This window comes from Tachysurus vachellii, chromosome 21, assembly GCF_030014155.1.
Source record: "Tachysurus vachellii isolate PV-2020 chromosome 21, HZAU_Pvac_v1, whole genome shotgun sequence".
Classification (NCBI taxonomy): domain Eukaryota; kingdom Metazoa; phylum Chordata; class Actinopteri; order Siluriformes; family Bagridae; genus Tachysurus; species Tachysurus vachellii.
In genome coordinates, this window is record NC_083480.1 from 11835546 (window position 1) to 11848755 (window position 13210).

Genomic DNA, 13210 nt, shown 5'->3' on the forward strand with positions numbered 1-13210 from the left:
GCTGCTGTGGAGACAGGAGAAAGAAAAAAAACACTGAAGCAGACGCAAAGGAGATGCAGGCATGGGGTAAAGAAAGCAAGCTAAATGTAATTTGTTAATATTTCACACTAGTGACTAGAGGAAGCCAGTTCTCCAGACAGCTACATAAACCTACACTGAAAATACTCCTTTTTTGCCTTTAATGAACGATAAAACACTGTTATATGACTTTACATGATGTTCAGAGATGTGTACAAGGCTGTGTTCAAAGATGTGTACAAATCCCATCCATTACTGCTTCCTTTAATTCCTGCAAGTTATTTTTGTTGCCTTTTAAAGGTAAATAAAATGTTCATTCACGCCTGCACTGTGGTGGAGTGAACTCTGTTATAACCAGTGCTGTGTGACAGAGTGCTTTCTGAGCTGCGGGTTGCACATCGCTATCCAATCTCACTCGGCTAGCCCATTTCAGAGTCAATCTTTCTAACTGTGCAGCACGATTGCTCACACGAGTGCGTTTTAAGAATTCCTACATCTTTAAAAAGTGAAATATGATACACAGATGTATTTTGTTTGCACATTGTATTACACCTACTTTCATATAGCTTAAAAAACAATGAAGCTTGCAATGTAATTTGTAGCCTGTGTAAGGTTGGAAACTGAATTTAAAACAAATTTGAACAAATAAAACAGCCTATAAATAGTGATGTCCTGAACTATGGAGAACTATGGAGTACTGTAGCAAAAATCTGTAGTCATGCTTCCTCTAGTAGGTTTTACGTTTAATTTCTTGATGGGAACCAAATGTCTGTACAGCGATGGGAATGGCTGACAGTTTGGAAGTTGTGAGGGCAAGTAGCTTGTCCCCATGATAATATTTATATTTCTGTCTGTCTGTCCGTCCGTCCGTCCGTCCGTCCGTCCGTCCGTCCGTCCTTCCTTCCTTCCTTCCTTCCTTCCTTCCATCCATCCATCTATATCTGTCTGCCTGTCTGTCTAGCTATCTTTGTTTTTTTGTGACAAAAAGACTTAATTAAAAAAGCTAACAAATAAATTAAAGAATCCAAATGATTTGCTGATTATTATTTAGGTTAAGGTTAGGGTTGTGTGTGTGTGTTTGTGTGTGTGTTTGTGTTTGTGTGTATGTGTGTGTGTGTTTGTGTTTGTGTATGTGTGTGTTTGTGTGTGCGCCTCATCAATGAAAGCATAGATAATATTAATTAATTAATATTAACATTAACACCATTTAAAAAAACTGACACAAGTCCATCTCTAACAGAACAGCATTGTGTGCAGTGTGTGCAGTGTGTGCAGATTGCAGATTACAGCACAACGGCTCTAGCACATGCCACTCAAACATCCAGCAGAGGAACAGCAGCTTAACATCACTGGAACTATAAACTTTCTATATTTTTCTCCTGAAATTAAAAATTGTGTTGTCAAAAAAACGTATTTTATTGTCAGATAAGAAGGCAAACGTTTAAAATGATTATATCAGGCACTAATCTGGAATGTTCTGGAAAGTTTTTAGGGAATTTCTTGATCTAATGTTTGTAGTAATCACTAGACTACAGTAATCACTACACTACAGTAGATTGATGGGTAGTGTTTCCACCACACACAGCTCCAGACTCTGCATTTCAGTCCTGAGATCAGCTTACTGTCTGTGTCAGGGTTTTTTTTAATGTTATGGGTCCACGGGGTTTCCACTGGGTTCTCTGGTTTGAGTGTGTCATGTTGTCGTACTACAGTTTATTGTCCTAAATCATGGTGTATTCCTGCCTCATGCGTAGTGTCGCAGTGCTACCGCAAAAGCATTGATGAACATTTCTCATGAAATTCTCTGACCTGCACAATCTCGAGCATCTCGTCACGACTGATGTACCCATTGCCATCAAGGTCGTACATGCTGAACGCCCATTTCAGCTTCTGATCCAGCTTTCCCCGTGAGGTCACACTCAGAGCGATGATGAACTCCCGAAAGTCGATGGTGCCGTCGTTGTTGGTGTCAAAGGTGCGGAAAACATGCTCTGCAAACTTGGAGGCATCGCCGTACGGAAAAAAGTTGGCATATATCTTCTTGAACTCCTCCACGTTCAGGTGGCCACTTGGGCAGTCTTTAAGGAATCCCTGAAGAAAAAAAAATCATATTGATTTATAGCTTAATAAAATACATATTCCTTTATTTGATCTAATCTCCTTCACCTGTTGCATATCTGTGAGTACCTTAGACAAGAATTTCTAAATTTCTAAATTTACTCAAAATTCATTTCATACAGAAAGTCTAAGGGCAGTAAATATTATTGCAAATTTCCCATAAATTACAAATTCCTGACAGTGAATCAGAAAAAAATTAACGCTTTATAATTAACCTGATTTGATGAATAACACAAAACCATTTAGAAAGCTTTGAACAGCCAAAATTTGACAGGTTAGCATGTAATACATTCACATACATATATATATATATATATATATATATATATATATATATATATATATATACACATATAAGTAAGATAATCAAGCATTAACTAGCAGGCTATAGAAGTAATGCAGATAAACTCTACTGGTTACTGTGGATTCTAGGAGGTGGGACTTTGTGTGTAATGGAAAGGAGCTGAGGATGAATAAGCAAACAAATCTTCCTGATGCTTACTTATTTGACATTTTAATCACTACAGCGATTAAATACACCCCTTTTACCCAATGAACCTTAATTATGATCTTTAATACAGGATTTATGAACTGTGTTAACACACATTATCTGAACACGCTCATGTGAATCCATGACAAAGCCCTGTTTCGACCCCTGAGAGGGAAGCCTGTGAATTAAAATACAGGTCAGAGTGTTTAAGCTCTTTCCTGCCCATTAGCCATCCTGAGTCAGTGTAGCTTAAATTTCAGCACACGGTTCCTAATTCATTTACATATCTGGGTATTTTCAACGGCTTCACCTCAGGGCCATCACATCAGTGTCTGATCCCTGAGATACAGAGACTTACTGCAGCTCATTTCCCAAGTCCACTATACAAAACAACATAAAATGCTCAAGGAAATCTGTGCCTTTATATAGGAAGACTAGAAATAGCTACAGTAATATAGGTCCTATATTATAAAAATAATTTCTTACAGCTGCTTTATCTTACCTTGTACCACTCCTGTAGCTCATGGTCTGAAAACTCAGTATTCTCCCTCAGGTCCTGTAGCATCTCTGGCCTAAGCTTGCTGTTCTGCTTTCCCATGGTGATGAGTGTGTATGTGCTCAGCAATGACACAACCCCGGGGTCAGACCTGCTAGCAAAAACACACCAATTAGGGCACAGAGCAATAAGCAGAGATGAACAGACATGCCAACAGAAAAGAGCCCTCATTACTGCACCGAGACCATGCTTGAGTTTCATTAGGAACAGACACCACGGGATACCATGCAGAGAATTTAAACATAATTAGACGTCACAGACCCCTTTTAAATCAAAGTACGATGTGGCAGACCTACTACTGGAACAACCTCAGTGAGGGTGAATTTCTCTACTGATATCTTTATGGCTCGCTTCATGATAATGACCAATTTTATTTTTCATTTCATTTTTATTTATATATTGAGCTTATGGGAGTGTGTAGATACAGCAGGGTTCAGTCCATAGTTCAGGTTACTGTCTGGTGGCGTTTAGCTCCTCTACCCTGTGTCTGTGTGGGTTTCCTTGGAGCTTCCCTGTTTCTTTCACACCTCTCATAAAAGTGCTATGAGGTGGATCGTCTAAGCTAAATTTCCCCTGGAAGTGAAAGCATGTGTAAATTGTCCTGTTAATGACTGGCATCGCATCCAGGGTGAATTCTTCTGCCTCATTTCCTGTGTTTCTGTCACAATCCAGACCAGAACATAGCAGTTACTGAAGATTTCTGCTTTCCAGCAAAGTGTACCATGTTCAATACTTATATTTTCATTTACATTTCAACAAAATGAATTAATTTCAAAATCAGCTCATAATTTCTTAAGCTGCTGAATAAAAGATGTCGATTCTACACTCTTCTATTCATCCATCTCTTCCACTGTGTATCCTGCAATTAGTTTCCAGACACTTCAGCCTCAGACACTTTCTGTGCTGCTGATGTAAAATCAAGTTTAGCTGCTTCACAGGGTTGGCGCAGTCTGTTTTTAGCTGTCGCTTTACACGGATCACGTCTTTGTCTGTTGCCATGGTCAGGTGCTTCAGTAGGTTACTTGTACTTTAGAGAGAGGCTGATAGTGTTTAATCTCCTGTGATGTTCTTGTCTAAAAAGGTGAAGCAATTGAAATGGTAGCTAAACAGCCGCTCGATTCAGATGACATCCTTCAACTTGAGCGACTTCACAGCCAGCTGGCGCAAACCTGCTTAGCCCACAGCTTGTACAACTAAGTTTGTCAGTTAAATTAGAAAAATAAAATTTAGATTAAGATGATAAATTTAGATTTAAATAATTGAAATGGTTTTATAGAGAATTGCAAAAGTCTATACGGTACATTTACAGCATTTGGCAGACACCCTTATCCAGAGTGACTTACATTTTTATACAAGTGTGCAACTTGAAGTTTAAGGGCCTTTCACAGGGGCCCCAGCAGTGGCAGCTTGGTGGACCAAGGATTCAAGTTCATGTCCTTCCCATTAGTAAACCAAACACCTTAACCACTTGGCTACCACATCACAAACTATTACAAATACATCAGAAGTAACTGTTAAGTAAAAAAATAAGTGACTTTTTTCAGGGACAAAGTAATTGCACCCAACACTGATATTGTACAAATCTGAATCTGTGATCTCTGGGCTGCTCTTCATCTCTCTCACCATCCTCTCTGCTGTAAGTGCCTCTGAGTCCTACTCCTAGCAAATTTCCAACCTTTTAAAAAGCTTTTTTTAAATTATGGTCCTGTATTTTAATATTCACTACTTAAGGTATGAATCATCTCTCTCTCTCTCTCTCTCTCTCTCTCTCTCTCTCTCTCTCTCTCTCTCTCTCTCTCTCTCTCTCATTTTTGTTTTATGTTTAATATGTGTGCAATCATATATTTCATCAGAAGAGACAGAGCAACTTACTAAAAACACAAATCAAAGATGACAATTTTAATGCCTTTATTTGAAATATTTTTGATTTCATATTTTTTAATGCTGTCAATATTTTTGACATGTATGTTTTTGGGAGAAAGGCTATTATTGAGGAAATTATTTTCTTCCAATATGCTTTTGATAGCGTTTAAAACCGTTTTGATTTTTTTTTTTTTGAAGAGAAGTAAATATTTCTTGTTTGAATGGAAAATTAGAATCATTATGTGTAATCTCAATTTTATGCAACCATTTTACTCATTATTCTTTCAAGATGTCAGTAATTACAAAGCCTAGCGTAATAGTGAAAGTGTGTTTATACTTTTCTGTATTTGTGTGTTTACTAATAAATCAATTGCATCCTTTTCCACTCAAAAATGGCTCTGCTTCTTTTACACAGACTCAAAAATTCAGCAATCGAAAAGACAAGATGGAAGGAAAAGCTGTTTGAGATAAATGTTTTCATGGCATGTTTTGAGAACACAGTCGCAGCTCAGGAGCCAAGAATCTGCTGTAATTAATAACACAGTCGCCCACGCTGCCTCCGTATCCCAGTCCAGACACACCAGGAGGAAAGCCATGAGAAAAAGCGCTGGAGGAGAAAGGAGGAGTGATTCACAAATATTCTTAAAGATCTAGACGCTTCCAGCACAATGCATTGGCCACATGCAGGTTTTCTTATGAGAAGTTAAAGATGGGATTAAAGATTAAGTAAAGTAAAAGCCAATTAAAGCATTGGTGATGTTGATTGCTCAAAAACTGCAAGTCTGATTAGTCTGAAGATGATTAATAAATTGATTTATTGGTTTTGAGCCAAGCCACAGGTTTATATTAATACTCATGTCCTTATACGTTATGGTTTTTATAGTAACATCTCATTTTCTTCTGTGATGGACACGCCACATAATAAGAAACAGACTGTTATTGCACAAATTACATGAATAATGGCGTGTGATTTCTTGTGTTCTCTTCAAAAAGAGAGGCCGGTGAAGGAACAAAAGTGTATAGCGGAAGTGGGGGTAGTGGTAACTCAGTGAATCAGTGTTGTGCTTGGTGAAGTGATAGCTCAGGGTTTAAGGTGTTGGGTTACTATTCAGAAGGTTGTGAGTTGACATCCCAGGGCCACCCAGCTGCCACTCATGGGCCCCTAAGCAAGGACCTTAACCCTCAATTTCTCAGCTTTATAAATAAGTAATAAATAAGGATGTTTGCCAAATTCAGTAAATGTGTAGCTGCTGTAATGTAAATGATAACAGTGTCTTATAGTTCTTATAGTTGCTGTGGTATAAAGGGAATAAAACACTTCAGGACATCCTGTAACAGCACTCTTTGCATTTTTTATTAGCAAAGACTTTTAATAAGCTTTTGTTTCTAATATGATCGTTCTCGTATGACTATGATTATGCTAATAATTATAGCTTGTCCTATATCAGTTCCCCTCCTCATGGCCTCTGGAGAGAATTATAAAAAGCTCTCTCAGTCTAGTAGGCTCTGAGGATTTCCAGCTCTTACGCAATGACTCTCATAAACCACAGAGGCTTGTTATTAACTTGTGCTTTCCCCCTCAGATCCACATGCACCCTTGACCAGTTAAATAATAACAGTTAAATCTTTGACCCCAGTTCAGTTTGCTGAATATTGGATTTCCCATAAACGCAGATTCGGTAGACGTCATGTACGCTGTCATTACAAAGTCCTTTAGGACTCTGACTTTGCGGGTATATTTAGGTTTAAGGGATCAAAGCTGCAACACGAAGGGAATGTGGGAAAACACGACGCCATTAACAACAAACAGAAAGCAGAAGCAGCTTACTCTGAAGACAGGCCTAATGCTTATGCTGGAGAGTTCAGTACATGAGACACTGCTTTAATCGCCTAGATCAATGACTTTACCCTTTTTATGATCTCTGCCAGACTGCAAATTGCAAACCAAAGTTGATTTAGTTTGAAATTGTAAATAAGTTGAAACCGTTTTGGTCAGAAATTGAGGATTGATGTTAAAAAACAAGCATGCTATTCATTTCCACAGCTCAGAGGATCTGCTAACATGCTCTGAAGTACAGCACTTCACACAGCCTTAATGTCATCACCCATAACCCCAGGTGTCATTCAAGTGTTATCAGCCCAAGTCATCTTGTAGCTTAATATGCCTTTCAGAGAGATGACTTAAGACAGCCTAAAGCCTGCCTTAAATAAATTCACAGAGGAGAAGGAAGGAATGCTGAGCTTTTTCCCTCCAAAATGCTCTCTTGGTGATTTTCTAAGTAAAATTACCAACAAATTACAAACAGATCTGACTATTTATTTGTGACTCCATGTTATAAAAAGCTCATCTCATAAAAATCTCTTAAAAAATATCAGCAAATGCACAGGAGTGGAAGGTCAATTCAAATCCACTGTTTGGTTCTAGCTTTTCTTTTTAAATATAGCCAAGTTTCAATTTTCTGGACCAAGTGTTCCAACTAAAGTGTCCAGCCTGTTCATCACCCAGGACAAGCTTTCTATTAAATTTTATCTCACACACAGCTGTTCCTCTATGTGGGTCAGGATCACGACTGCTAATCCAGTTGTGAAAGGGTGTGTAACGGGTGGTGGGGTGGGGGGTATTGGTTGTACAGTAATATTGTAATGACGCTGTGGACAGATTGGTTTCGACAGGCAGCTGGAGGGGGTGTCAACATTCACAAAGGACAAAGTGAAGTTCAAGCTGACAGCTTCATGGAGTTTAATGAATTGAAACAGACAAAGGGATAAATTAGGAAAAGAAGGTGTTTAGCTTAGCAAAATCCACACATAAAAAATGTTTATTGCTTGACTACATAATACATACAATTTAAATATTTTAAGGGTGGCTTCTGTACACTTTTACAGAAGGAGTTTCCAGCCTCAGCACGTTGTAACAGTAAGTACGTTTCCAGATACAGAAAAGTCTTCAGGACAGAGGGGTTTGTGATTCTATGACCAGCAAGCTTTTCGTCTCATTAACATCAGGCTACATTATGCATAGCTCTTATAATGTAAGCGATAACATGAACTCAGTTAACAGTTAAATCTATCTCTAAACTGTTCTGAACCCCAACATGTCGTTCATGTACAAATTAAAAATAAATGACACAGTGGTAGAAGCGGAACGACAGACTCAGGTTTGGCTTCCCATCGGGCCGCATTGCACCACACTGGCATGGATTATGGATTATGTCGTACAGCCCAGCATGTGCGCTACTCCTTACTTAATGCACAGCACCTAGCCGCTGTAAATATTTGAAGATTAATAAACGTCTAACCAATTATGTCAACAAAATATCATGCTGAAATCTTAAAGATGATGTAACCTGATGTGTCTTTGAGACATGTTATTTTCTTAACTCTTTTCTAGATTTCTGTCTTCATGAATTCTACAAACAGTTTTTTTTGTTTTATCCTATCCTTATTATCCTGAGTCTACTTGCCCAGCATGTTTTATTGTCTTGTACCTTGTTCATTCAAGCCTGTCCTAATGTACACTGCATGCTGTCTAGTGATTATCTTTTACCACACCACAGTGCTGAGGAACAATATTGTGTTCAACTTTATTACTGTATTTGGCAGGAATGACAATAAAGCTCTCTCCTGCTACTACTGCTATTGCTGCTAATGCCGCTAATACTTCAACCGGTGCCGCTACTACTATTGCTAATACTTTAACACTACACATAGGGGATGTGCAGGGAACAAAAACCTGAAACTAAATGCTTGTCAGTCAAGTACAGCAATGTAAAAAAAACTCAGTTATTGATCAAATCTTTTCAGCAGTTCAGACGATATTGATTCTGTGTGATGTGCTACATGCATGGACAAACAGATAGATGGATGGAGAGCCCTGCATGCCAGAAAGGAAAACAAGATGCCAGCCTAAGTGCTGAGAGTGAGCGTGAGACTGCCTCTGTAGACCAACAAATCAGAGTATTAGGACAAGGGTACAGAAATGCTAGCAAGAGAGTGGATAAAAATGCTTCCCACAGTGAGAGGATATTATTGCAGTAACTATAAAAAGGCAAGAAAAAGAAGACACAATTGATTTTTTTCCCCACCCCTCATCAATTTTCGAGAAACTTAAGAAATCTGATCTCTGACTTTTTGGTCTCTCTCAATTCCAGTGTATCTCTCTTTTCTTTGACCTCTATCTTCTTGTCTGTCCTTGAGTGTGTTTTCATTCCCTCTGGCTTTCTCTTTAATTGCCATGTCTTTCAATATTGCGTTTCTCTTAAACAGTAACTTCTGATCTGCCATCTCCTTCTTCTAACATTTCGGCCTGTCTCTCTCTCTCTCACACACACATTCCCCCTCCAACTACCTACAGGCCACGGACACACACACACACACACACACACACACACACACACACACACACACAATTGTCTTACTATCCTTATGAGGACCTTCCTAGTAACAGAATTGTTTATGCAGCAAATTAATGCTATGCATACACCTAAATCTAACCCTAATTTTCACCTAATTAATCTCATTGCCTCTTTCTTTATTTCTTTCTTTAACTAAAGGCTGCAATTTTTTGACAGGAGCAGTTTTCCTCATGTGGACCGGTTTCAATTATTCCTATGCTTATAGAGACATTTAGTGACCATAAAGACACTTTCTTTACAAATAACCTTTGAATAAATTATTAATGCAGCTAATGTCTATGTGCATTTAAACCTAATCTTACTCTTTAAGCCAAATAAATACTTTTATTTTCATTACATTAAAATCTGTAAAATAAATAAATAAATAAATAAATAAATAAATATATATATATATTCCCTATTGGAATAACAGTTTATATATATATATGTTTATATTTATGTATATATTTATATATATACATATATGTATATATATGTATGTGTGTGTGTATATATATATATATACATAAATATAAACATATATATATATATATATATATATATATATATATATATATATATATATATATATATATATATATATAAAACTGTTATTCCCAATAGGACTAGTCAAATATCCCCACAAGGTCAAAACTATCACATATTTCTTTCCCTGTGGGAATAAAAAATAGACACGAAATACACACACACACACACACACACACACACAATCCCTGTGCTGACATCCAATATTACAATATTACAGGGTATTTGATCCCTCAGAAGCCAAAGATGGCTCTCCTCCCTGAAAATCCTCTGTTGACATCCCCTGCACATCAAACAGCAGTGTTTGCTGAAGCAATAGGCAGCCTGCCTGTCCTGCTCTTCCTAGGTGTGCCAGCAACATTTCCCAGAATATGCTGCAGTTAAAGATGTTCAACAGCGTTGCTATGACGTCTGAGCTTTACAAACGCACACAACCTTGTGCTAAACTGTATGTTTCAGGGTAAAATATTTGCCACTTTTTGTACCTTTACCATCAACTGTGAATTAGGTGTATTAATCACTAGTATTCATAAAAGCCTCATGATATAATCAATATAAAGCTCTATAAACATATACAGGTATAGTCTTACAGGTATCAGCTGTCATACAGCCTGCCTCAGACAAACTAAGACATTTGTTGACATAAGGTTGCGCTATGACACTTTAAACATCAAGACATTGTAGTTCTGTTTACTGTTACTGCAAGGTAAGTAAGGGTTTTATGTTAAAAAGAGCAAGCAGTCACTTAGATCTGAAAGAAGTCTGTTATTATCATGTCACTGGCTTTCAGAAATTCCTCGAAATAGTAATGTGAAACTCACATTCATCAAGGCCAATGTAATGACAGAGTTAGAAAAAAAATCTATTTTACTCTCTCATTATATTGTCAAGTCACTGACACAGATATTCAGAAAAAAAATCTTGATATTCATTTAATTAACAATTATGTAAGAAATAAAACATGATACAGCAAAAAGTGATGAAAAAGAACTAACAACATGGTGGTGGTGTGATGTGGTCTGGCTTAGTGACCACAGTTAGGATTACATTTACACCATTTTCTTTCTGACAGTGTACAATGTTACAGCAGGCCTGGATCACTGTGCTGTTCCAGTCTTTACACCGCCAGCAGGAACAGCTATTAATGAAGCCAGCACGGGTCAAGCCCCGACCTAAATCACTGAGGCATTTATTTCACAGACAGCTCATATGAGAGGGAAGGAGAGGAGGAGGAGTTGGTAAAGATAGGCAGTGATGAGGAAGAGATGGAGAATGAAGGAGATGTAGGGAGAAAGTATAATAATGAAGGCGGTAAAAATAAGAATGAGGTTGTGTCCTCGGTGGGTGAGTCCCTCCGGTCAGGGTGAGAATAACAGCTCACTTTGCAGTCTTCATTTAATTCCTCAGCTGGGACTTCTGCCAATCTTAGATGTCCATTCGTCAAAAGGATAAGAGTGTGGAGAGAGTCTGGGTTCAATGCTTCAAACAGTTTTTCTTTAACATGTACTGGGTGGAAATGACCTGCCAGAGTCAGATGAGGTGCAAAAACAGAGGTGCACATTCATCTCTCAGTCTCATTACACTGGGGAACAAATGATTAAATGTGAATTAAGGGATATTACTCAGAGAGAGAGAGAGAGAGAGAGAGAGAGAGAGAGAGAGAGAGAGAGAGAGAGAACCATGTGTGGGCGTAAATGTTCCAAATGTAGGCAGATGGATGGAAGTGCAGCTGTATGCCATGGGCACCCCACACCACCCGCCCCTTCAGGTTCATGCATCTACAAACGCATCATTCAGAGTGCTCTGTTATCAAACCAGCTCAGTTCAGCTCTCACAGGGAAACAGAAAATACTGATTGTTATAATCACGACCTGCCTTCACACAACACGCACACAATATTTATCATCATGACGGGGTTGCTGCACCCTGCACAGCGTATGGAAAACGGATAATCGGAGGTCTGCTCTCACTGGAGGCTGTTTGACCTCTGATGCACAGCGTGTTGGTGTGTGTCATGGCTAAAAGCAGGATGGAGGATTAGCAGGAGAGCGAGTGGATAACTGCAGCTGCCTGTAATCATTTGGAGAAATAATGATTAGGCCTGTTGCCAGAGTGGTCTCTTAAAATGGGGTCCAATCCTTTGAAATTAAGATAAAATTCTGATTAAAGGTTGATGAGCATGTATTGTGAGCACAAAAGCTTCTTTCTGACAAGTTATAATATCTAAAACACTATTTTGTGTAAAGAACATGTATTCAGTGGCATCTAATGTATTTTTTTTTAACAATTCTTCATTTTTAGGATAAATAAAGTCAGATAGATATGTATAATTCCAAGGCGCAATCCCAGGAAATTCATATTAAAGTACAGGCAGAACATTTCACTTAATTAGTGCAGGTATCATTTTGAAAAAGACAGAAGAATTGGGTCAAATGCAAACATGCTTCCGTTGAGGAACTTTTAAAAGGTCCTTTCTATTTCCATGTGGGTCAAGCAAAGAGGGAATTCTGACCTCCATTCAGCACCAAACCACAGAGAGAGAGAGAGAGACAAGCCCCAGCATGGAGCTAAAACAACCCAAATTTCATCTTTAAAAGAGAGAACTTCCTACTAATTATCTACGATTACTATCGGAATATGTCTGAGAGAGAAAATATCAGGTACTGACATCAGCGAGTGAAAGTCTTCATATGGTTCTATCTGACAAGTTTGTGATTTTAAAACATTCAAATCCACAAGGTTGTAATACACAATAATCTCAATCAGATGCTCCCTTTTTATATTATTAGAAGCCAAAAGAAGAAAAAGACAAAGAAGAAAAAGACAAAGACAAAGAAAAAGAAGGAGAAAGAAAAGGAGAAGAAGAAGAAGAAGAAGAAAACCTCTCACATATGTTCAGTGGCATGTAAATAATATAATGCAATAATAATAATAATAATAATACTAATAATAATAATAATAATAATAATAATATATTTATGACGATAATTGTTTGCCCAAAAAGGTCACTAGATGCTTATTATCCTGAGATTCAGAAACAAAATCACAAAGGTTGATGTATTTTATTTAAGTAACACTCAAGTTTAAAAAAAATTTTCTAGTCTCTTTCTATAAAAATCAACTACACAGTTATTATCCTTGATATATGTGCCTAAATTCTAGCAATTAAATGTAATAAAATGTTAATAAAATATAAACTATAATAAATGTGAATGTAATATAATT

The 13210-nt window shown here is 37.6% G+C and overlaps 1 protein-coding gene across 4 annotated transcripts in view; it reads right to left on the reverse strand.

Annotated features, from left to right (window-relative positions):
* Positions 1-13210, reverse strand: part of hpca (hippocalcin) — a 34024-nt gene that overhangs the window by 4681 nt on the left and 16133 nt on the right. For 3 of the 4 annotated variants that reach the window (XM_060857149.1, XM_060857152.1, XM_060857150.1), the window contains 2 exons: positions 3129-3273; positions 1828-2109 (listed from right to left, as the gene is read on the reverse strand). In XM_060857149.1, coding sequence (XP_060713132.1) covers positions 1828-2109; positions 3129-3224 — 378 coding nt within the window. In that variant the 5' untranslated portion in view covers positions 3225-3273. Of the gene's footprint in view, positions 1-1827; positions 2110-3128; positions 3277-13210 lie in introns of all 4 variants that reach the window. The other variant, XM_060857151.1, reaches the window with a different exon arrangement.